Source organism: Dromaius novaehollandiae, chromosome W (assembly GCF_036370855.1).
Source record: "Dromaius novaehollandiae isolate bDroNov1 chromosome W, bDroNov1.hap1, whole genome shotgun sequence".
NCBI classification, from domain to species: Eukaryota; Metazoa; Chordata; class Aves; order Casuariiformes; family Dromaiidae; genus Dromaius; species Dromaius novaehollandiae.
Genome location: NC_088130.1, coordinates 68,144,598 through 68,169,581, shown reverse-complemented (window position 1 = coordinate 68,169,581; position 24,984 = coordinate 68,144,598). Strand labels below are relative to the sequence as shown.

General features: G+C 49.6%; 1 protein-coding gene across 10 annotated transcripts in view; it reads right to left on the bottom strand.

Annotated features, from left to right (window-relative positions):
- The window catches only part of LOC112994478 (CBP80/20-dependent translation initiation factor), a 201,430-nt gene that overhangs the window by 15,298 nt on the left and 161,148 nt on the right, over positions 1–24,984 (bottom strand). For all 10 annotated transcript variants that reach the window (XM_064500940.1, XM_064500942.1, XM_064500941.1 and 7 more), the window contains one exon: positions 13,278–13,433. In XM_064500940.1, the coding sequence (XP_064357010.1) occupies positions 13,278–13,433 (156 nt within the window). The remainder of the gene's footprint in view (positions 1–13,277; positions 13,434–24,984) is intronic.

The following is a 24,984-nucleotide window of genomic DNA, read 5'->3' as shown; positions in this document are numbered from 1 at the left end:
GAAGTCTGCATGAAAATGGGTAACGGGTCCCACACTTCAGCGTACCAGGCAGTGACCACCTTGCGATAGCTCAGGCCTAGGATGTCCACACCAGCCTTGAGGAGCACCAGCCTGAGGTCACCAGCACGGCTGATCTGTTTGTGCCGCACAGACAACATCTTCTGTGTTACGGTGTGCAGTATGCTCTGACCACCTCGTCCAGACAGGTGTGAGGTGACAACTTATATTAACCTTGAGATTTTGCAGTGCAGAGGGTGAGCTGATGTAGACTTGGGGGTGGGCTCAAACCACTCAACTGCCAGTATGGATCTACCTTCCTGACTATGCTGGGGAGCCTGGACCATACCTGTAACCAGCGACACCAGCACTGTTTTCCCTGCTCTACACAGGGAACTAATGCAACGAGTCAGCACAGAAGGAGAGGGGCAAATTGGTAAAAGCACAAAAGGTATCTGAACCTTTGAGCAGCTGGTCTGAGACTCACCTCACCCAGTCGCAGCCATCTATGATGTCTGCCTGTGAGTTTTCTAGACTCTTTATAATTGACAGAGAGAGAAAAGCACTTCTAGGACACAGTTCACTGGTTCTGGTTTTGGTATGTACCCTGTGATGAGATGAAATGTGCTGTAACAGTGGGGACCATAATCGGCCTCCACTCCATAAAGGTACTCCAGATACCCAGGACAGCTGTAGACCTCACAAGGACTGTGAGGTGAATTCCCACCCCTCCTTCAGACCATCAGAAAGACCCCAAATGGTCTTGATTCAGGTCCCTAAGGACAAGCACATCAACTATGGCAGGGCGAAATGCCATAGGAGCTCCAAGAGGTCTGCAGGAGGCTGGAAGACATGGCACAGGAACTGGAAGAGACATGTGCCCTTCCAGAGCAGTAGCTGGAGATCACATGGGATATCAAAACATGTGGGTGACTAAAATGGCACTAGATGCCCCCGGGCGGGCAACTGAATTGAGCCCCGTATTATCATCATTAACAGCATTGTACATGGCCTGATTAATTGTAATTGCTGTGCCCTTTATTGTAGAGAGCATTTCTACTAAAAAACACATCTCAGCTAAAATAGCTATTGTATTGCTGAGATTTCAAAATTAAAGTAGGTTCACTGAGTGGCAAAGCTCACCGCCACTTTGCTGGGCTCTGAAAACCCAACTTAACCGGGAGTCCAGCTGCATTGACACACGGCACCACTAAAAATAGTCTTTCTCTCTGCATTGCTGTCTACTCATACCTTCCAGTGGATCTGCCTAGCAATGATGTTTTCTAGCTCATGGAAGATGCACAAAATGCCTCCAGCCCACTCACTTTTTTACATTATGTCAGAGAATATTTGGGGTAAGAAGTAACAGAGCCCCTTCCTTCTGCCACCAAATGCATTACTGTCTCTACAGCTGGCAGAGCAGCCCCTGTGTACAAAGCCCCCATGCTGAGAACATGCTGACCACAAGTCAAACTCTCTCCATCGGGAAGAGGCCACCAGTGTGAGTCACTGCCTGGCCCCACGAACAGCTGCACAGATGAGATGGCACGGCAAAAGAGGAGCTCTTGCCTGCAGCAAGAGGCATGCATGCAGCCATGTCCATAGCAGGTATTTTCCTTAACATATTCAAGATGACTTGTAACAGTTCATTCGGTGGCATCTACTCCCTTTACAGCAACATGCTTCTCTTAGCTGAGGAGGAGACTTCTGTTCTCCTATTACCCAACCAGGACACACTGGGAGGATGGTAAGAAGAGATTAGCTTGTTTACTGCATCGAGTAAACCAAAAATGTTGGTTATCCTCCTTGTCAGGCTCCTGAGGAACTCAAATGAAAGATATTTAGAAGCAAATTGAATTAAGGCCAGAGGAACAAAATCCTGTACCCAGTCGTGGGAAACTCCTCCTATTCCTTTCCACTGCAGACAAGGAAAACCATAAAACATGACTCTCTCCCCAGATCTGGAAGAGCAAAAGAGATTCCTACTAGGATGGAAACCATTAACAGGCAATTACTGGAGACAATGATGAAGAAAATCTGGTCACTCATAAAGCCAGACAGTGCAATCCACCAGCAGCCTGGTGGTTCCCATTAAGCACCCCAGGCAGAGGTGGAGGTTATCCTCCTCCTCGGTGGGACGGGAGCCACAGGGGCTTTCGGAGAGGGGCTGGAGCGTGTGCACGCAGGGAAGGCAGCGGGAGCGGTGGACACAGCCACCCAGCCGGCAGACCTCATCCTGCCTGTCTGAAGACATAACAACCCTGGGAGCGGAGGATGTGATCTCACCCCAAGGGTCCAGGGAAACACAAAACATGGAAAGAAAAAGCAGCGAGACCATCGTGCTTGATTGCAGAGGGCTCCACCCTCGCCCGCCGGACATTCTCCGCTTTCCTGGTTCTTCTGAGAGAGCATGGCGGCAGACGCAAATAGTTATGTTTACATCCAACTGAAAGGGCTTTGGGAGCTAACAATGCCTGGTACGATGGGGCAAAAGGCAAAAACAAAGCCACGCGAGGAGGAGGGACCATCCTGTGAGATGATATCTAGCTCCGTTTCTTATCTGCTGTAATTACTTCCCCTGACTTCTCGCCCGTGGACGCGGTGGCAGCCGGCTGTCCCGGCCCTCGCCTGGGCCCAAATCCTGCTGCTGCCGTAACGCCGCTCAGAGCTGCTGCACATCGGAAAGCTTAGGTGGAAGAGGACAAAACTCAGGGCCCTGGGTCAGCAGCTAAATAAATAGGAGGACATTTTCTCCTTGGAAACTCTATCTCTGGCACCAGAGCCCTCCCCTATTTAAAAAATGCCATTGCAGTTGTAAAGCTCGCTGGCTGGAACTAAACAAGCCCTGTAGCTTTCTAAGAATATGTGTTCCTGAACACGAAATACTAAACACTGCAGCTGGGTTCAAAAGGGTCACGCAGCCTTCTCCGTTTTGATCTGTTCTCAAATAATATCAGGTTTTCGAGGTGGGATGTTTCACAAGCATCTGCCTCAAATGTTCTCTGCAGAGCCCCCATCCAAAATTAGGGAGCACACAGTGATTGAATTGTCATTATCAAATTATTTACACAGCTCTACACATTTATAAGGCAGAAGCTCTTTGCCCTGGAGAGCTTGGGATGTAAAAGTTTAAAAGTCGCTGGGGGAGCTGTACCGGTAAAACTACACCGGCATCCCCTTCCTTGCAGTGGATATGCAGCTTGCTCTAACAAAAGAGCTCTTTTACCTTAAACCTGCCCGTTGAACAAAACAAACTACACTGATTAAAGGCAATGTTTTCTGTCCGTACAAGTTGCGCTCGTGGGAGAGTTTTTGCCAACATCGCTCCGTGGGTTATGCGTGCGTGTGATCTTTTCATAGGGCTAGCGTCATTCTGCTGACAAAATCTGAAGCCTAGGCCAAGCCTAAATAAAGCAACTGCTAAAAACAGGAGAGGGAGATGCTGCAGGAGACGGGCGCTTCCAGGCACCCACATACCCCCACCAGCTGAGCTCTGAGCATGGCGAATGCCTGGGGTCCATGGGGCAGCCCCACAGACGACGGCCCTGCTCTCCACCTGGCTCCCCCAGCTCCGCGTGAAGCCCTCAGAGATGTCTGAGCCGCCAGGATCTACCCCTGCCAATGTAATCCAGAGCTCCAGGACAACCAGGCACCAGAGGAGGGAAGTTTCTGAACTGGGAGGGTTTTTGTCTGCGCTGAATAGGCCTCCTGTGAGCCAAGAAAGCCCTCCTGGGGGAATCCAACCACAGCAGCTACCAGCCGTGTTCAGAGGTGTGGCTTGTGCTAGTTATGTCTCCGTAGATTACTATCAGCGTTAAACGCTAAGAAATAGCTCTGGGAGAGGACAGCCGTGTAATAACCATGCGTGTGTGGGGAGAGCAGCGCCAGCTCCTCCCGTCTTTTCATCTGCCCGGCTGGGACCGCGGGATGCCTCTCCCCTCGCTGCTGCCTGCAGCCTCCCCGGGCTTTCAAAGGCTTCTTTTTACGAGCTCTTTCAGGGAGACAAGGATGAGGCGAAAGGGATCTTCACAGCTTAATGGGAAGTGGCACAACAGACATAAAAGTCTGAAGACAGCCCTGCTAGGAGCTGGAGGGCAGCTCTCACGCTGAGGAGAAGCAACGGCTGCGCTGCTCCCAGCTCTGGGCGACCAAGCGGCCAGTGGGGACCGGCCGGGTACGTGCTGCAAGAGCGAGGACAGGGCAGCAGTCAGCGGGGATGCAAAGAGGTCTGGGCAGACAGCGAGGGCAGAGAGCAGAAGTTGCTTTGCTTGCTTGCTTTTTCATCCGGCAGACCCTTGGCTCTTCTTTTCAGACCCTTGTACATTCATGGTCCCTTCTGCCACATGCCTGAAGGTCCAAGTCACCGTGTGGATACATGCACCCCGCTTGCTCCAAGCCCTAGCCTTTTCTCCCTGCTTTTCCAGGCCTTATATCCTCCCCGTCTACTAGACTCCTCTATTGCATTTTCCCACTTGTCTGTTCTCCTCAGTTCTCCCTTCTTCTTCCTTCTCCTGTGTCTCTGACCCACAATCTGCTCTTTCTTTTTGCTTCCCTCGAGATCTCTTCCCTTCTGATCCACCCTCCGTGTAACCCATCCGCACCCACATCCTGTGCCAAGCGCGTTACCACTTCCCTCTCATTCGTTCGCCAGCTCCTTCCTTTCCCCCAAGAAAGAGCTTTCCATTTTGTCCCCTGTGCCTCGCTGCCCACTGCGCTCGCTCCTGGCACGGGGACGTCAGCGGCACCGCTCCGCGGTACCCAAGGGCTTCCCTAGCTCAAGGGCTTGAACCGAGCGCTGGACACGAGCGCAAAGTAGTCTTGGCACCAACGTGTCCCATATGACATCCTTTGCCTCTTCCCAATAAAGAGAATCAGGGGACGATACAGGACTGGAGACAAAAACGCTGTTTTTTGTACAACCAGCTGGGGCAACATGAGACCAAGCAGACCAAGGACTCTCTGGACCAGCAGAAACCAAGGCGCTGACTTTCCTTGCACAAACCCAGTTAAGATCAATGCCCTGGGAGGCACCTCTTCGGGACCCTGGAGCAAGGTTCCTCCCTTGGGGCTCAGCTCAGAGACCAGCTTACCTCCTGAGGCATGGTGATTAAAAATGTATTCCTTCCCTTCTCCCCCCCACAGTTCTTCTTCATATGGGGCTTATTTTCTCCCCAATGAAAGTCCTCTCTCCAGTCGCCAGCGCACTAGCATCAGGCAGGTTCGGCCACACGCAGTTACCAGGGCCGAAGAGCGGCCCGAGGTCAGAATATGGCCTTCTCGGTGCTTCACTTCTATGATAAACAGAGGCAAACTCTGTCGTTCTCCGACTGGGAGCATCATCTTAAAATCCTAGCATCTTATTATACTGTCAAAGACCATCTTTTGACTCAAAAGGCTGATGCTTTTTAAAAAGTGAGAACGATTAAAAAAAAAAAAAAATCCTGCACATTAAAAGATACAATTTTCTTTTCCAAACAGCACCACCCTCCAGGCTCCTCTGACTGCAGTTGGAAAGCTCTTTCCTCTCTCTTCCTCTGAAGGAGACAGTGAAAAGGCAGTGCCCTCTTGAAGTTCAGACGTTAATTACCGTGTTAGAATATTTTTCTAAATTACACAGCATGGCCCCAGGAGATAACAGGCACTGAGAGAAGGGAGGGGAGTGGATACCAGTCTACATGCTGCACCGCAGACTCAGACGTGGGGGAAAGGCAATTAGACAGGGAGTATTTATCCTCCCTGCACCACCACCCCGAGGCTTTCAGTTAGCAGCATGTACCATAGGCAGGGAAGCGATGGGACCGTGCCAGGATTTTAAACGATGCTGAAATGGGACCATCTCTGCCAAGCAGACTGGAGGCAGGAGACACTCCTGCACAGGAGCAACTGTCCTGCCCTCCGCCAGCCTGCCAGAGCTGCTCCCCATTGTCTCTGCAGGGCTGATTCATCCCTCCCACCATCATTAGTCTTCAGGGTCATTAATAAGAACATAAAAGCAGCTACCTCAGGTCGGGTCAAAGGCCCACCTAGCCCTGTATACTGGCCCCAGCCATGAGCGGAGCAGAAGACACGCAGTGCCACCCTCCCAAGGTACTCTCCAGCCCCCAGCAGTAATAGCCCTCCACCTCTCCTCCATGAATTGGTGCTGCTGGTTTCCGAGCCCCGGCAAACGCTTTGCATCCACAGCCTCCTGCAGGAAGTTTTGCACTTTAATTATACTCTCTGGGAAGAACGACTTCCTTGTGTTTGCTTTGAGCCTGCATCCTGGCAGTTTTGCTCGGTGCAGCCGAGGGTGCCGAGAGCTGGCCGATGTCGTAGAGAGGCCGCTATGATCTCTGCAAAGTCGCAGAGATCAGGGGAGATACCCCACAACTGGAGAAAGGCAAATGTTACACATCTTCTGAAGAGGCCATAAGTACGACCTGGGGAACTATATGCCTGTCAGCCTCACTTCAAGCCCGGGGAAAATCACGGAACAAGTTCTCTTGGAACACATTTCCGGGCATAAGAAGTAGATATGATGACTAGGAACAGACAGTAATTACCCAGGGTAAATCATGCCTGATCAACCTGATCACCTTCTACGGTAAAATGGATGGACCACCTTCTATGGTCTTGTGGATGAGAGGAGAGCAGCAGGTATCCTTTACCTTGACCTTACCAAGGCATTTGACACTGTCTCCCACAATATTCTTATATCCAAGCTAGGACATTACGGTAGATGGTGGACAATCATTTGGTTTAAAAGACTGTTTGGATGGTTGGGCTCAGAGTGTCGTAGTTATTGGGTCGTACCCTCCTGGTACAGTAACAGGACCAGTGACAAGAAGAGAACCCAAGGGGTCTATCCTGGGACCTGTCCTGTTAAACATCCTTATCAATGACACAGAGGAGGTGAGGAGTGCACTCTCATCAAGTTTGCAGATGACACCCAACTGGAAGGGACTAATCAACATGCCCAAGGACAGGGCTGCCACCCAGAGGAATGAGTCAACAGGAACCTTAAGAAATTCAACACGGACAAATGCCAAGTCCTGCACCTGGGAAGAAAGAGCCCCTTGCAATAATCCAGGCTGAGCACTGCCTGGCTGGGGAGCAGCTCTGCCGAAAAGGCCCTGGGAGTCTTGGTAGACACAAACTGGGCTTGACCTCGCCACGTGCCGTGGCAGCAAAGGCAGCTAGCAGCATCATGGACTGTCTGAACAGGAGCACAGCCAGCGGATCAAGGGAAGTGATTTTCCCTCTCTTCTCAGGACTTGTTAGGCCGCATCTAGATACTATGCCCGGTTTTGGGCCCCCCAGTACAAGAACAAATTGATTAACTGGAGTAAATTCGGCAGAGGGCCACTGAGATGACTGGGGGGCTAGAGCACTTGCTCTTTGCGAAGGGGCTGAGGGAATGGGGCTTGTTTGGCCTCGAGAAGAGAAGGCTTCCGGGGGACCTAACAGCAGCTTTTCCACACCTCTAAGGAGGTTATGAAGATGGAGCCAGGCAGTTCACAGTGGTGCAGTATGGGAGGACTAGGGACCTCCTGAGGTCCCTTTCAAGTTGAATCATCCTCTGATCCTACATCTGCTCATTCTCCTACTGAAAGAAACCATAATAAAGCACTGCCTCCTCCCCTTCTTCACTCAGTGTTTGGAGAGTAACTAAAAGGTGAAGGACTCTGCAGTGGAGGCATAAGTGAACTTTGCCGCCCCAAGAGCATGGACAAAGGGACTTCTGGCAGTGCCAAAAGAGCAGGTCCCCTAGTACCTCCCTCCGGAGCAGCTTCCTGAGTGAACTATGGGAGTCCCCAGGAAGGCAAGAGGCTGGGGAGGGAGCTGGAGTCCCTGCCGGGGGCAGGACCTGACCTTGCATGAGAATGGCAGCTACAGGATGCACCGAGTGTGGGGATTCAGGGACCTCAATCCTCCAGAGGTCCAGCTCCCCACTTCTCCCCAGAGCAGAGGTACAGTGAAGCCCTGCCTGTTCACGGGCAGCACTGGGGGATCACAGGGTGAAGGAGAGGCAGGAATAAGGAGCAAGATATAGGGTCAGGATAGGGGGAAAGAGGGAGCCAGAGCCCACGCTGTGATGCTCACACTGTGCCACAGGCCCTTGCGGGGCCCCAGCTGGCAAGGCATCTTGCTGGACTACAGCGACATCCCTGCCTGGCATCTCTCAAGCTTTAGGATCTGCAAGCCAGTTTTTCCACCTTCTCGCTCTGCTGCCACAGGCGACTGCTCAGGTTACCCGGCTGTAAAGCCAGGTCTGACTGCTGAGCAGCATCATAAAAATAAACAAATACATTCAAAGCAGCACTCGACACCAGCCACCTTGGCTCGAACCGGCTCCTCCTGGCAAAGGGTTGGCAGGAAGGCGGCAGCTCCCAGGCCCACAGACGTCTGCTGGGTTGGCCTCCGAAGAAACATCGGTGTGCAGGAACAACCGAAGCCCCTTGGTTGCTCTCTTGTTTTCAGCTGTTTTTTGAGGACATGCAAACTGAAGTATGTGGGCCAAGGACTGGCACTGATGCTGAAAAGCCAGCTGAGTTTTATAGCTCAGCTGAATGTGGCCCTCAGCGTTTGCTCACAGCACAGTGCCTTCGGAGTGGCAAGGATGTCAGCAAGTTAACTCCATTTCATCCTGGAGGGGGCAGAAGGAGATTTACAGGGACAAATTTGGCGCGGCTTTGTGAATTAAAATGAGGCCACCGTTGAGCACATATGACTCTAGGGCTGGGAGAACACAATGGCACATCCCTCTTGCAAGCAAGGGAGCCAGGACAATTTCCTAAAAACGCTAAAAGCCTTTTCACTGAGCCAGAAAATAAGCTCAGTGAGGACGGTGGTCCTGGAAGATCTCGCCAGCGGTACGGACCAGTCCTGTGCAAGGGGAGCCAGGCTGGAGCAGCTTCCTGGAACTGGGCAGCCAAGGGCCAGGCCTGCTCTGCTCAGCCTGAAAGGCCACGTGTCCCCGAGGGAAAGCCCTTCCCGAGGAACAATGCCCTTTTCCATGTCGCTCTGGATTCCCCGAAGCTTAGAGGGATGAATAGGAGGAAAGCTCTTTCTTTTTATTTATATTTAACTTTTCTGCTTTGTTATTCTTTTCCCAAACTCCCCCAGATTTGAGGGTTGCGATAGTCCTCTGGTTCTCATCTGCAAAGACACTCTCTCTGCTTTCAGGGCCCTCCTTTAAAAGCACTCCTTTCCATGACCCCCAGCTGTCAGTAATAATCATCTCTGGGTTGGGTTTGGGTGTCCCATTTTCCTCGTCCAACTGGAAACACATTTGCTGCTTGGAAGAATATGTAGTTTAACCCAAAGTGCCACATAAACTCACTGTGCTGTGTAAAACCATTTTTAACCAGGGCTGGACCCACTTTCTACTTCTCTTGGCAAACCACTTCTTTGCATAAAACCCCACTTTTGACTCTCTCTACCTTTCTGTGAATACATCTCCCATCCTGCCTACACGCTGCTCACCCCAAAACCTCAGAAGGGTTCTGAAAATTAAACACTTTGATTCTTGGCCTCTGGTTCCCGCAGTTGGGGACTCTGAACTCAGGCCCCCTCCCATGCCGGGTAGGGGCCACCTTTCTGCAAAGGGGCACAGCTGTCCCCTTGGCTGTTGAAACGCTGCCCAAGCACCCAGTGAAGCTACAGTTCTGACCCAGATTTCCTTTGCCATGAGGAAGAGCCCAGTCCCGTGCCTGACACCGAAGTGCGATGGTGTGTCGGGCTCCCACCGGGCATGCTTCATGCAGCCCGTGATGAATTCCCGTTCGACTAACCAACAAACCTGAGCATTTATCACTCCAGCGTAGCCTGAAATGAACTTCTGTTTTGATTTTTCAGTCCGGCCGCTGAACCACAAAACCAGTCCATGCACACCACTCTCTCTCCGAACAATAAATAACGGCAGCCGTGCTGCCCAGCACCCCAGCCGCGCTCCCGGCGCCAGTCCCCACCTCGCTTCACCTTTCCCAAGGTCAGCTTCCCCCCCGAGCCCAAGCAAGACAGAGCTGACACGCAGCAAAAACCAGAGCTTACTCATCGCCTTCCCTTGCCCAGCAGCTTCCCTTGCTGCAAGGAGAGCCGCCGTGGTGACCTCCGAGTCCTCCTCAGCAGGCAACCACGCGCCGGGTCCACCCAGCACCAAGGGCTCCGCTGCCATCTTCGCTTCCTCCCCACGGCCCACCCGAGCCCAGCTCCGGCAGTTAGAGGAGGTGTTAATAAGCCTTTGAGGGGGGGGAGAGGAAAGGAGCCGGGCAGAGGAAGCCTTGCTGGGGGAAGGGAAGAGACATTCCTGCCTCAGTCATCATGCAACTTTCCCCTTCCTCTTGCTCACTCCCTTGCTGACCTTTGGCCAAGTCTGCCAAAGCTATAAAGGAAAAGAAAAAAAACAAGAGACAGAGAAACTAAAAAGCAAGACAAGCTGAAAGGACAGGCAGAGACAGAGATGTTATCATCTCGCCTCTAATAATGATTTATCGTCAAAGGATGGGTGGATGGAGGCACAGAGCTAAGCGCACGCTTTTGTAGGCGGCAGAGAGGATTTGCTGTGGGACATCCAAGGAGGCAAAGTTAGGAGAGGCAGAGACACGCGCGCACACCCGCTGATTAGCAGGAAGGAGAAAAAAACCTATGATGAGAGCTGCTAAACTATGCAAAGCTGTCCTGAGGCAAGTGGAGGAATTCTCGTGGCTGCCAGTCATTCCCAAATCGGACAGGCTGCGAGGACACACAGTCCTGCCCGGCAGGCAGAGGAGATACCAGCCCACCTCACACGTTTCACAAGGCTCGTCAAGGGTTTTAAATATGTGATGTGTGCCCAAATACCCCCGTCAGCTCTGAAGATATCAACCACAGCTCCTACAATGCTATGACAGGCTTTAACATCCCTGGATGAAGAGGGAGTCTAATGTCTAATGGCCAAAAGGGACAGTCCTGCTTCCCCTACCTCCTCCCCCTTCTCCCAGCTGCCCATTCCTCTCTTGTGTTGGCTTTGGTACTTCGCTGATCTTCTGCTGAACCAGCTCAACTCACTGAAGGAGCAGAGCATTAACCCGTCCCTGCTCAGAGCTCTGCGTCCCTGCTGATTCAGTGAGGCCGAACAAGCTCCTGCCAGGCTGGGGAGGGGCCAGGAGAGGGGCCGTGCTGGGAGACGAGGAGTGAAGGAGGCAGAAGTGGGACCGTCTCTTTCAACACTCAGCAATTAGAAAGTTTCCACTGTCTCGTGGAGCGTCTGGTGGGGCTGGACTGCAAAAACGTCCTTGTCCTCTCTTGGGTGCAGCTGGAAGAGCTCAAGGCCATCTCCTAGACTGTTCCTGCCAGACACCTTTAAACCCAGATGATTCAAGCTCCTGCTGCTCCTGAGCCACAAGAAAGTGTTAGACTCTGCCCCTGAAGACACCAACCTGCCACGAGTTCCCAAGGTGGTGTGAGAGTTTATTTTGCGTGTAAAGAACCCACTACAGCTTGCACTAACTGTTGAATTCTCAAATATAAATCCAGATTAGTGCTACATTGTTGGCTCAGTTCTGGCAACCGTTTTAGAATTTGCCACCTATCACCGATGACAAATAGCTGGTCTCATTCCCATAGGCTGGCCCTGTGAGACAGGATTAGCTGACTGCAGTAAGACAGCACCAATGCGAAAACCCAACCCAGAGCCATCGAAAGGAAACTGTGAGTCAAGGTCACAACCCTGCAGAGGAGGACAGTCATGGATCAATCATCTCAGAGCAGGACAGCTGGAAGGGCTCACCAACATCAGCTAAGCTATAGAGCCTTATTCTCTAACAAAGGAAACCATCTGGACAGAGTTGTCCTGCTTAGGAACAGAGATGTCCTTTTAAGAAGCAAATTCATGCACAACTTCTTGATGCAATTAGTAAAGTTTTTTTTACGGGGCTTTCCTGTGGCAAAAAATATCACTGATATGGGAAATTCATTTTCCGCTGTCCACATGTCCTTCCACGTGTCTTCAGATTGCCATGCAGTCCCCATGTCCTAGCATGGTGACAGGGAGGGAACAGGACATCACGGAGGGCAGACAGGAGTGGGCAGAGAAAAACTGTGGGAGAACCAGGCCTGGATTTTGTCATGACTTTGATGGGAAGTCGAGGGGAATGGGGACTTTGTTAGGAGCCAAGATCTTCCCAGTGAGGTGACACATACTGCTGTGGGTAGAGATTTTGGGGAAGTTACGCTATTCTTAGCCTCTCTTTCCTCTCCTGGATATTTGTGCCTAGACAAGATTCCCGGAGACTTTTTCATTGTTACAGTCACTGTCTGTGAACGCTACTCACAGTATCACTGTGAAGACAAAATGTTTATAACATGTTTGCATTCAGATAAAACTTTCCATGTGCGTAAAAAGTCATTACCGGCAGTTCTTTCCCCCCCTCCCTCTCCTTTGCCCAAAGTCTAGAGCAGAACTTCTTTTGCAGCAAGCTATTTATGGCCTGACAGAAGCACTATTGACAATTTGAGATTCACAGCTCCATTCCTGGGCGACACGACAGATTTTCTAAGGAAGTCTTCTACAGTCAGCAGCAGAAGACAAAAACATCTTTAAGACTGGATGGTGAAAATTTCTGTCTTGTTCTTCTGAGCATTAACACTTAAGTTTCATTTTATATTTGTCCCCATCTGGGTTTCTACCACCAGCCTGAACCATGCTCACCATCATCAGGAGTTCAGTCACTGAAATGCTCCCACCCCACTGCCAGGGCTGGGTTTCGACTGCACTAGGCTGGGAGAAATGCCAGCTGGGACCTTTCCCCTTCTCCTTCTCCGTCTCCCAGCCATTGCATTTCATTTATTTCTCTCCTCCCCTCAGTCTATTTTGTCTATTCAGACTGTAAATTCCTCAGGGCAGGGACCTTCTTCCCTGACAAACCACACCGTGTTGGTAGAGTGCCTAACATAAAAGCTATCCATCCTTTTCTTCCTGGGCACCTTTTTCCTCTGGGAAATGCTTCCAGAGGTTCAGCTGCCTTGGACAGTTTAGGGGTTGGCTTCACCTGCTCTTAAGAACCACAATGCTCCCTTGGTAGGGATTTTTTTTTTGCAATGTTGGGATTTGCAAACGCAACCTTGAAGAAAGGGGTCTTGGAACAAGTGTTTTTAAACCAGTAGACTCACAACAGGCAGGAAAAGCCAACTGTCCTTGCAGACATAGCTGCTCTTAGGGTGAGAAGCATTCATATTCATAAAGCAAATATCAAGAAACCATTACTGTAACTCAACGGCTTGGCCAACGGGTGGATAAGGAAAACTTTGGAAGGCATTACCTCCCTGAGGCAGGTATAAATGGGACAGACAAGGACTCGAAAGGGCTCTCCGGTGCTGCTCCTCATGGTGCCAAAGACTTCGCAGAGGAAGGTGATGAAGCCCAGCCAGCGCTCCACGTCCCGCTGCTGCAGCTCCTCCCGCATGGTGAAATCCTTCTGCAAGAGGGACAGAGACAACAGGCTGCATCAGCAAAACCGCATTGCCACGGGAGAGGCAACGGCTGTCTAGAGAGAGAATTAAGAGGAAATTGAAACTCAGGGTGGGGGGAGGAAGACAGACAGACTGACTCTTTAGTAACAAGCAGGGGAATTACTCAACGCAAGCAGAGTGGCTGGAATTTCAACACTGCAAAGCCACCATAAAGCAGGTACTGTAGAAATAACATCAACCTCTGCAATAACTGTCACAACCTGAGATAGTGATGGCTTCCCCAATGTCCCCCCACCCCCAACAGGCTTGAGGGCTCTTTTCCACATGCAAAAAAAAAAAAAAAAAAAAAAAAAAAAAAAAAAAAAAACACTGAATAAAACCAAACAGCTGAAACACAAGAGGAACACAATGAATGCAAGTGGCCTGGCTGGGCTTGGTGGACACCAGCTCAGTCTGCCCATGCCCTTCACTCCTTTATCTTCAGGAGAGGCAGTGCTGACCATGTGCCAGGCCTGGAGCTTCCCTACGCCCCTGGCTGCTCTCCCTGGGAGACTCATAGGATTATAGCAGGAGACTGGCTCCCTGCCCAACCAGAAGAGGATCAGGGGAGCACAGAGTTGGCATTAAAAGGTCACCTTGCTCCTGAGCTGCATGGTTGCCATGACCAAGGATTATGAGAATGACGTGGTCTACGGAGCAACATCAGGATGAGACGTGCAGAGAGATGGTTGCCTCCCCATCAGTCTTCCAGTCAGAGGGGAAAACCAAAAGGGGTTCACCCAAAAGCAGGATATAAAAACACATCTGTATAGCAAAGACCAAGTGGAGACATAAAAAAGCAAATAAGAAATCTTCTAGAGGGCAACACCGCTGACTGCGATGACACAAGGGAGCATGTGCTGTGCTCAGAGCTAAGAGCACTTCCCCGACCTCTCAGCGACGCTATAGGAGCTTCTAGCAAGATGTCTCACATGACCTTGCTTGTCTGTCTCCATAGTGACCTTTCCTTGTTGTTAAAAATTGGTAGATATTATGTAGGGGAAAATTAGAGAACGAGACAAGTTCATGCTCAACAGCGTATGTTCCCTACGTGGGTTGCGCAACATGTTAAATCCACCAACTAAATAAATTATCTTGCATCTTTTTCATCTCAGTTTATTCTTACTGCCTGAGACAAAGACATTGCTGCTTCTAATGCCGCAACCTGCAGCTGCACTCTGCAGAGTCAGAGATATAAAAGCCACCACACCAAGGATTGCGCTCATGCCCTGGATGACACATGGGAGATGCTTCTTTTGGAACAAAGGTAGGTAAAGCAGCTGCTAAAGAAGGCGAGGCCAAAGCTCGATGATAATTTTCATGACACAATTGCATGCATAAAAGATTCAAGAAAGAAGTTATTTATATGTTTCACTACAAAAGGGGAAAAAAAGTATTTGCATATGCAGGAAAGAGACTTGTAAAATAACTGAGCCACTTATTAACCAAACAGTTATGACTAATTCCTCCCTACACCCATTTCTATAAGGCAATTGCCCAACTGTGTCTGCGAATCTGAGATCAACCTGCAGCCAAATACTGCTGGGTCCTTTCACATTTTCTGGGGGAGGTTGCAAAGTTCTTCCTTTCCTTATTGTGCCAGTCCCAGGGTGGTGATGGAAGAGAGAGTGAGTTGCCAGCTCAGGTTATCACCGCAGGGTTACTGAATTACCTGTTCTGCACTTTTCACTCAACTTTTTTTTTTTTTTTTTTTGGCATTAAAACAACCCACCGCACACCAACCAGAAAACAAGAAGTTGAAGACAAATGTTCTTCTGACCAATGAGCAACTAAAAAATCCCAAATAGCCAAGTGCTTAGACATGGGAAGGGGCTCATCCTCCCCTTTCCAGCAGAGAAGCCCCAACCTCTTCAGGCTTTCGCGCTCACCACGTCGCAGCCCCACGGACGCTGCACTTGCACCCTCCGTGGCCGAACCTCGCACCCCGACGTACCTCTCTCCAGCCCCCCGATGCCCTGTGCCATCCTCTTCACCTCCAGCGCTGAAGGCTCCCTTACAAACCCCAGTTTCCTGCCTGGAAACGTTTGCTGACGCACTGCTGTTTCCTGCAGGGGACCACATCAATCCGCCCCGACAGCCGTTTAATGTTTCGGGATTGCCGGAGCACGCTGGGAAATTCTTCGCTGCTTGGGATAACCACATGAACTCTGGCACTGTGCAGTACACAGACAAGCCAAAAACAGCTTCGTGCAAGCAGGGAAGGAAAAAAAACAAAAAAACCCGTGTATATATACATATCCCCTGTGGATTTGCTTGGAGAGATTCAGCGGGTCGACACACAAACTATGTTCTGTGTTTTTAAACTTCCTTAAGTAGGCAGTCCTTCTATCATCCCTAAAAGCTATCAGAAACCAGCCAGGCTGGGATACCTCGCAGTTTAAATACAAGATTTATGTTTTGATCGTGTCCGGAGAGATGGGTTTCTTGCCAGCTCAAACACTTCAAGTAGAAAATACACCTTTCCTTATTTACTGCTGGCAGACTGCTGCCATCTGCAATAAGTAATTCATGGTCGATTACTGGGAAACTAAGGGGAAAAAATTAAAAACACTGCAGGAAACTCTTCCTTTACATTTCTCCTTCCAACACACTGCTCTGCTTCAGTCTTGCAAAGAAAATCCTCTGAAATGTGTCGGAGAAATAAATACCTGCCCTGCTTTGAGCTCCATCCTGTTGCTGTTCAGGTCTGAACCAAAGTACGTGCAACCATTGGCTAACTGCTTGGAATGGCAAAAAGCTTTTTTGTTATCAGAGATGTGCCATTTTTAACTGTGACCACGGAGACCAAATTCTGTGAGTCTTAGGAGAGCTATCCTTGATGGGATAACAGCTGAAAGGCAACAGGGTGGGAGACCTGGAGACTGTTCTTCACTAACAGTGAGCATGGACCTCCCTCCCTGCCTGTCACAGCAGGACAAAGGGCTTGAAAACACTGCAAGATGCCAAAGGTTTCCTTGGGCTGCATCAAGCCCGTCTGACATCTCTCACCCTCGTGCATCAGCAGGAAAAGCCTTCCCCGAGGGACCCTGCTGCTCTGCAGTGATGGCGTTTTGTCCCATCCTGCTGGACCTGCTCCACAACCTACTGCATCTTCTGGCATCAGAGGTGTCCCGAGCTCTCCCGCAGGAGCTGGCCACCTGGCACTGATCTTGAATGTTTAGTGAAGCAGGAACTTATCCTAGGTCGCTGCAATCCCTGGGATGTTCCAAACCACTGCTTTTTCCAGCGCTTGCACAACTGTGACCTCCTAGCAGGTCCAGGGACAACCCTCAGGCCCACCTCTGCTGCTGTCTGTAACCAAGCTCTCTCCAGCTCTTTGCACTGTGGTGGCTACAGTAGAAGACCACAAAATGACAGGTGAAGGTTGGGATAGGAGCCCACATTAGAGTGGTCCGAGCATCCCTCGCTGCGAGCAGGACGAGGAAGGGGAGGCCAGGCCTGGGATAGGCCAGGCCACAGGTGGGAAGGGAGGCAGCACCTCAGGTCCAGGTTTCACCATACAGCACTGTGTGGGTGATGCGACCCAGCAGAGACCTCAAAAAGTACTCTGCTCCTAACTTTGGTGCTGAAAAAGGGCAAAACTCCAGAGAGGACGTGCCGAGAGACTTTGGGAGATGGAGACAACCTTCTGGTGTTTGTAAAGAGGAGATGGCACACCATGGCAGCTGTGCAGTGGGCCGATGGCCTGGGCCACGAGGCAGCCCCGTCCCCTGCAAGGCTGGCATCCCAGCCCGTTTTGACCCAGAATGGGAGACTGCTGTGAAAGCCATCTTGCTTCATTTGTGGCCTCAGGTTGGGCCAAATTTCGCTTGCACCTGTGGAGTAACTGCCTCAGAGCAAAAGGAAGTAGTTTGCATTTACTTTTCAGCAACCAAGCCGAACTTGCCCCAGTCTCACATAGATGTGTCTGCATGGACGTTCCCACAGTGGTGGCAGCTCCCATAGACAGATCCCAACTGGCTTTAAAGATGCCCCCCCCCCAATCTCTTTTTTGCAAGGTTAAGGACAAACACCTGCAACTTTTCCCATTTTGCTGTCCTTCCAGCACAACCCACCCTTCTCCATCAATAAGGAAGCTAGATTAATGCTACACTAAGACACATTTGTTACACACACTAACTGCTCATGAACACATGCATGCACACGCTTGTGCAATTTGTGAAATTCTGGAAAGAAAAAAAAGGTGCCCTTTCCTGCTTCAGTCCAGACAGAAATGTTCCCCTTTGTACAGAGCTTTTATGAAAACATCCATGCAACTTTGACATTAGCATTCCCAGCCTAAGAAAGCTTTCTTGTTTCTTTTTGGTAATAACCCTCATGCCCAATTCTGTCCCTCCTCATTTCTTCACAGCAACACAATAAATCCATACGAAAGTCCAGGTTTTGGTGAAGTCACCTTCCAGCTGTAAAAGCAGTATAGCCCTTTAACAGCTAGTTTCTGCTGCATTAAGAGGGCCTGGATGTCAGCACATTGCACCCTTTCACCAGCAGCAGAGCAACAGAACATTTCTCAGCTCTGTCTGTGAAAAAAAAACGCAGAAGACAGACCGCAACAAGACGTCCCAGCTCCGAGAACCTTCCCTGGCCATGGAGTAAGCCTGTTGACCCAGGGCTTTTGCCAAATGCCCTGCTGGGAATTATCTCTGGCTAGCGATGGCCACCCACCACTGGGGAGGAGAAACCTGTCCCAAATTCCATGAGTGCTAATTTACTTGCGTGCATTTATTTGTAGCACATTTACTTGACTCCATCCGTTGCCGAAGAAAGCATGCTTAGTATTTTAGTGACATGTCACGTCCGAACAACTTTATTTAATGCAGCAACATGCACGCACCCAGCGTCCCAGAACACTTTCCACCGCTAAATAATAAATAATACCCGAGACGGAAATCTCGGCAGGGCAGACTGAGGAAAGCATTCTGCTGGCAGATCTAGGATGAAGGCAATCTCAAGGAGCACATACAGCACAGGAAGACTATTTCAGGCTGCATTAGTACTACTCTCGTGCCACTGCTCTGGGTAAAAGTGGGGAAAAGCCTTGCTGTAAAAGCCATTAGCAGGCAGCCTCCACATCTGGTTAGACAACCAGGCTCTACTCTTGTCTCTCTGGCTGTGTAACAGTCACTACACCCTTGTGCACGGTGCCCTGATGTCTCCCTCTGTTAATGGGAGGTGATACCAATTTCTTTGACAAAGTAGGGAAAGCACCATATAGGTATTACAGCTTTCGACCATGCTTGCCTACGGTCAAGAATCAACCCCTAGAAACCTGAACTTTGGGGGAAGCTGAACTTGCAGTGCCTGGGCTCTCTCTCCAAAGCATCCCAGAGACCTTCTGCTTCCACCCCATGCAGGGAAGAGCTGAGGATGGTTTCACAGCAGGCAGGAGGGAAGCAGCACAGGGAGCTCTGTGCGCAAGTTTGGCCTTAAGGCAGTAGGATTCACGAGTACGACAGCAAACAGAGACGGGCGAGCCAACACAAATGTCACCCAGATAGAGGCTGTCTCACCTCCCTTTGGGTGCCCACATTGCAGACGCTTCCTTCCGAGCAGTCTGACAAGACTGCCGTTGTAATCAACAGTGATCTAGCTGATTTGGTCAACAGAGTCAAGGATGTGATTCATCTGGCCAAATGTAGGCTGCGTGAGTCGAGATGGATTGCGCCCTTGCCTCTGCTGACAGTACTGCCTAGCTCCCCATTGACTATTAAGAGTGACGAGGATGGATTGCAGACACCAGCAGTTAGCTGGAGGAATCCCACCCAAGGAGAGAAGAACGGCACTAGGCTGGGGTTTCAAAAACAGTGACTCAGTGGGTCACAACCCAGATCAACTCTATTGCTACTATCTGGACTATAAGAATGCTTCCAGCAAGACTGGCGACCCAAAGGACAGGGCACAAAAAAACGTGCCAAGCAATTCAATCGTTTCTCCAAAGGGTTCACATTCAAAACAAAGCCAAGAGGTGGGAGAGCCGCAGAGCTATCCAAAAGCAAAGAGCAGGCCAGTGACACTGAAGAACAAAATCCCTGCCCCGACTCCCCCGCACAGCCACATCCGATAGAATCACGTCCTGTAGGCTGCAGATCCTGTAGCTTATGAGCCATGCTGGAAGAATGACCTGCAGATCTCCGGACCATGAATGCAAAGCGGAACAGAATATTTCAGAAGGCTGAAGCCCACAGAGAAGCGAGATGTCATGGCTGCTGCCCTGCCCAATGAACTTTATTTGCTCTGGAAATGCCTCACGCAGTTATATAAAAATAACCTGTGGATTGGCTTGCCCCATGCTTAGGTTGTGATGTCAGTGCAGTAAGCAAATTATCTTTCATCAGTTTGACTGTATTTTTAAACACAAACTTTATTACTAATTTGGGGGTGCCCTGGCCTGTAGATAATCTCAGCATGTTTACTGGATGACCTGCCTCCAGTGCTTGTAGTTTAAAATAAAATGTATTTATACCAGGTAGGAAGGTTGACCTCACTTCACTGCCTGGTTTGGGAGAAGAGTTCATTAGAAAACCACGCAGCAAGTAGTGGGGATGCTGATGGGATCTTCAGAGAGGTCTCAGACAGGACACAAACTGGGGCATAAACCAGTACCAAGCACTTCACCATGCAGGGCTGCAGCATAGGGGTATTCAAAGGGCTGAAGGGTAGAAGCAGAGACACCTCTCTTCTGTGCTCCAGAGCCTGTGCTAAGAGGTCACCTCAGCTCATGCTCTGGAAGAGCACCTTGTGCCTATGTTAGGGGTGGCCTATGCTCCTGTTCCCATGGTATGGATGAAGTCTGGGCACAGCTCCGTCCATCATGTGGCAAACCAAGTTTGACCCTTTCTAAGCCTGGCAGGGTCTTTTTGAGCTCAAGCTACTGCCGAGCTTCTGCCAGGAACAGAAAATGCCAGTGTCCTGGGGCTCTCCAGTCTTGCACCCCTGTCAAACTCTGCTCATCTCCCAGTGTAGATGCAACTCATGCAACATTCCTTGGCCCAGGCATAAGGTTTCTTAAACACCAGGATCAAACTATAAGAGCTGAGAGGACTGGCTACTCCACAGGAGAAGAAAAAAATCCTTCTTTTCCTCTACCATTTTTGTCAGGCAGAGTCAAGCAAGAAGAGAAGCAATATTGCATTTTGACCATAGAAGCTAAGCCCTTGCTCCAGCTCAGACAGCTGCAGCTGAAATTCATCCCCTGGGAGTTTGCCACTCTCTTTTTAAGACTACTCCCAAATAACTCTACCCCAGATCTGGGCCCACCAACTCACGGCTGACCGTGTCAGCAGCAAGTTAGAGGGCAAAAGTTTACAATGGGATAAAAATGAGGCTAATTTAAGCATCACCACCTTCTGATGGAGAAAAAAATTACACATTTGAGCTTGTTGCTCTGTAAACACAAGGCTCTTTGGCAGCTCTGCTGTTTACTCAGTCATTGTCAAGAAGGCAGGAATTACTGAGTCAGAAATACTGTGCAAAATATATATATAATGCTCAGATATCACAGAGAGAGCACAGCCTCTCTCAGCTTTTTATATAGTGCCTAATTCCTTGATCTTACCGGCAAGTGCTACAAAAGTTTAGAGCCTAAATGGCTCTTTGGAAAGGGCCTACGACATATAAAACAGTTTGAGAGCATTGCCTCCTACCAGCTGGGACAGCACAGACCTATGTTGCTCTTCTTTCCTCCCAATTACACTTGCAGATAGGCCTTGCAGAGCTTCTGCTCATGAAAACACCCTCTGTCTGCTCCCTCACAAAGTCCTCCCAGAAATGACTGTGACAAATGACATTGTGTACTTAATATCACTGCCTTATTCTCTCGGACTTGGATTATTTTTTAAATACTAGCACTTAGGTCCCAGCTTGGATCAGCTTCTAGAGCTGAGCCTTGCTTCATGGTGAATGCAATACACTTAGACAAGCAGTTTCATGACCACCAGCTTGCAGATGATGTTCAGGAGCTGCTGGAGAAACCTGTGGCAGCAGAAAGGATTGATCAAGCATCTCCCGAGCAATGGCTTATATTTGGGCAGGGCCTCAGTTAACTGGATGATAAAGTGGCCACCAGACCACATCAGCTCCAGCCTCAAGGCAGGCCTGTCACTCCTGGCAGCCTCCAAGGGTCAAAACATGCTACTGCTGCTGCCCAGGATGCCACAGACACCCCTGCAGACTAAGGATGGGCTCAAGATGGACCAAGGTGGTTGAATCCTGCTGGCGTTGGGGAATTACCACAACCTGCAGGGCTTAGTGACAGATCCTGGTAAGGTGGTGTGCTGGAAGTTCATCGCATCTTTTGGGGCAAGATCTACCCTCCTAGCAGAAATCTAGACAAATGATGCCCTCACACTGGAAATGCCCTTGCCATGACAGGGATGAGTTTTCAAATCCTGCCTCATTCATGGGGTTTGCTCATTCTCAGACCAAAAGGAATTGCTGCCCTTGTAACTGTGGCCACAAGTCAACACGAAGACGGGCAACAGCAACAGTGGACCTCTCAGGTTTCTGGTTCAAATCACAGAACAGCTGAGCTTGGCAGGCACCTCTGGAGATCATCTGTTCCAAACTCAGACAGGTTGCTCAGGACCATGTCCATTTTAGTTTTGACTATCTCCAAGGTTGGAGATATCACAAAAAAGACTTTGGAGCTGACCACATGTAGCAATCCTATCAGGACTGTTTGCTTTCCTGCGTCTCACTGAGTGTCTTCAAAGCAGAGCTACCACCCAAGCTGGCAGCTTCCACAGAAATGCCATATTCCACATGGACACAAATACAAAAGCTCTTTTGCTGTATCAGTCTTCTGGATAACTCTGGACATGACTCTAAGGAGCAATAAAGCCTTAGGTTTCTTGTTTCTTTGAAGCAGCCCTCAAAACTTTCACACACCTGCCAGAAAGAGAGGAGGAAGAGGGAGGTGCCACTTACTTGAATGGGTGAGGACTGTGCTGACAGCCTCCCCACCCTTCAGTCTGCCCTCACAGATTGTGAAACCCAGACACGGCAAGGGTCATGACATCATTTTGTTTAAGAGCAGAAGGGTTCAACAGGTGGAACCAGCTGTCCTTCCATGGGCCTCTGGCTCCAAGAGGGGCCTCTCTCATCCAGAGACAACCAGGCTCTTTGCCTGAATCTGTTGACACCCCAAGGACCACCACATTCCCTGTAGTGATCAGGTAGTCTGATGATAGCACACCATGTTCCCCCTCATGATCACCTCCCTGTAGGAGGTGGCCGTAACCTGCCAGGGCAGAACGTACCTCCTCAGCTCCTCACTTCAAGTTAGTCAGCAAGAGAGAGAAGCTAAGATTGGAATAGTTTATTTGCAGACCCAGCTGCAACTCCTGCAACAGTGGATGGATTTTCTATCCTTAGTTTGGCAGGGGCCAAGAGTGCCCACAATGAGTCATACCGAAATCCCAGGCTCTGGACTCCACCACACCATCTCTTCCCATGCTACTTCAGCACAGGGACAAGACAAAAAGCAGGGTAAGATGATGATAGCAAAACTGCTTTGATTAGATGACCAGGGGAGCTAACAGCTTCACACAGAGAGAGAAGGACTAGGCAATACTAATATGGGAGACTGAGGACAGCTCCGGGAAGCACAGATCCAGCTTTGTGTGGGTTCATATCACCTCTTCACCCTGATTTCCCAGCTGGCAAATAGGAACAATTTACTCATCTTCCTTTGGAAAGTACTTTGAGGTGTGTGACAGACATGCAAATCACAATTATTACTCCAGCAATGGAGCTATTGACATTTAGAACAGATAAACCTTTTAAATTACAGATGACATTCTGCACACAGCCTTGCAAAGGTCTGCGCTTCACCCAGCCGTGAGGCATTCGACTCCCACAGATTTTCACCACTATTTCCTCTAAGCTGTATTGGCACATATACAAGCACACACTGGCCTCCTCTCAGAGTGTTTTAACCACTTCGGCAAGAGCAGCAAGTCCAATCAGTTGCCTTTAAGGTGGACCTTATTTCATCATCCTCACAGCTGTGAATCGGCCATGCTTTCCACACCAAGGTCTTCCCAAACATTTATCAGAGGACTCCAAAGCATGCTACATGATGAAGATCTGGGTACAGGCCCTCACCTGACCTGCAACCACCATCACACAGGCAGCTACCAACAGAAAACCAGAAGAAATAAAACCTGTTGTAGTAAAAGATGCTGACTGATTCTACAACAACTCAAAGATCCTGCAGTTGTCAGACAAACAACCTACAAGAAGGAAATACAGGTTTTACCTGTTCTTACCAAGGAAATAATGCTTCTTCCTCACAAAAGGATTATGGCAGGAAGGGGAAATTAAGGTCAAAAAAATTCCTGACTCTTCCAAAGACTTGCCAGGAGATGCTGAGTAAATGCCTAGGACCAGGAACACCCATGCATTTTGAATTCCTCACTTTTTCAGGCACCTCCTCTAAGGTTTCTCTGATTATCAGAGACAGGCAGACTGGAGCCAACAGCAGCTGCTGCTTCTTCACATATCTGAAAATTTGCTACCCAGGTACCCCATCAGCTCTCATCTCTCCCTGACCTTCTGTTGGCTCTAAATTTGGGATCAACAGCAATTATCCACCTGATGTGGGTGTCTGAAGACTTGAGCCTGCAAGGCCTCTGAGGTCCTTGGGAGCTTCAGAGGCACTAGCAGTTAATTATTAATTCAGTCAAGTTTTACAACACCTGAATGGGAACAAAATAATGGATTTGCAAATACAAAAGCATTGCTGTTAATCTAGCAGTTGCTAGAGATGCTGGAGCACTGTCTCAGTGGGTGCTCTGAGATGACTGAGAGGAGGAAATAGCATAGTCTAGACAGCAAGAACAGCAAACACCATTTAGCCACTGTTCTGGTGCAAGAACCTGCTTTAATGACTTTCTGAAGAGATGTGTGGTCTGCACAGAGTAAGCAGAGCAGGGACAGTCCAGAGTAAGTCACACTGTCTCCTTATTGCCTCTTTCTTTTCTCTTTTGGAGGATAAAAGAAAAAGAATTCAGATATGGCCACATGCTAAGACAACAACACATCCCAAGGACCAGCAGAGTTTACAGCCGAGTCGTGCACTAGCAGAAAACCTCATTTTGACCAGAGCACAATTATCATCTCTACTAAATTAGAGAGGCCAAATTATTGCAGGAGTATTCTTTCAAATAGTTTTCAAGCAGGGTAATGGGCAGAGCACAGACACTCTGCAAATAGATGGTTAGTCACCAAGAAGCGAGAGACACTTTCGGTGCTGTCAGATTGCTTCATCAGATGGCTCTTTGCCCACACTTCCTCCAATACAACTTGGCACCCAGGTGACAGAGTTGTCTTCCTTGTTATTCATTTTTTACTGTCACCCTTCCTTCCAAGCACCTTTCTGGGTTAATGCTGGATTCACAGACATATGCAAGGGTGTTAGCCTCTATCTTAGTTGGATAACAGCTGTGTATCACCATCACTTAAAGCCCTTATTCTCCCACAGGTACATGTTTTATG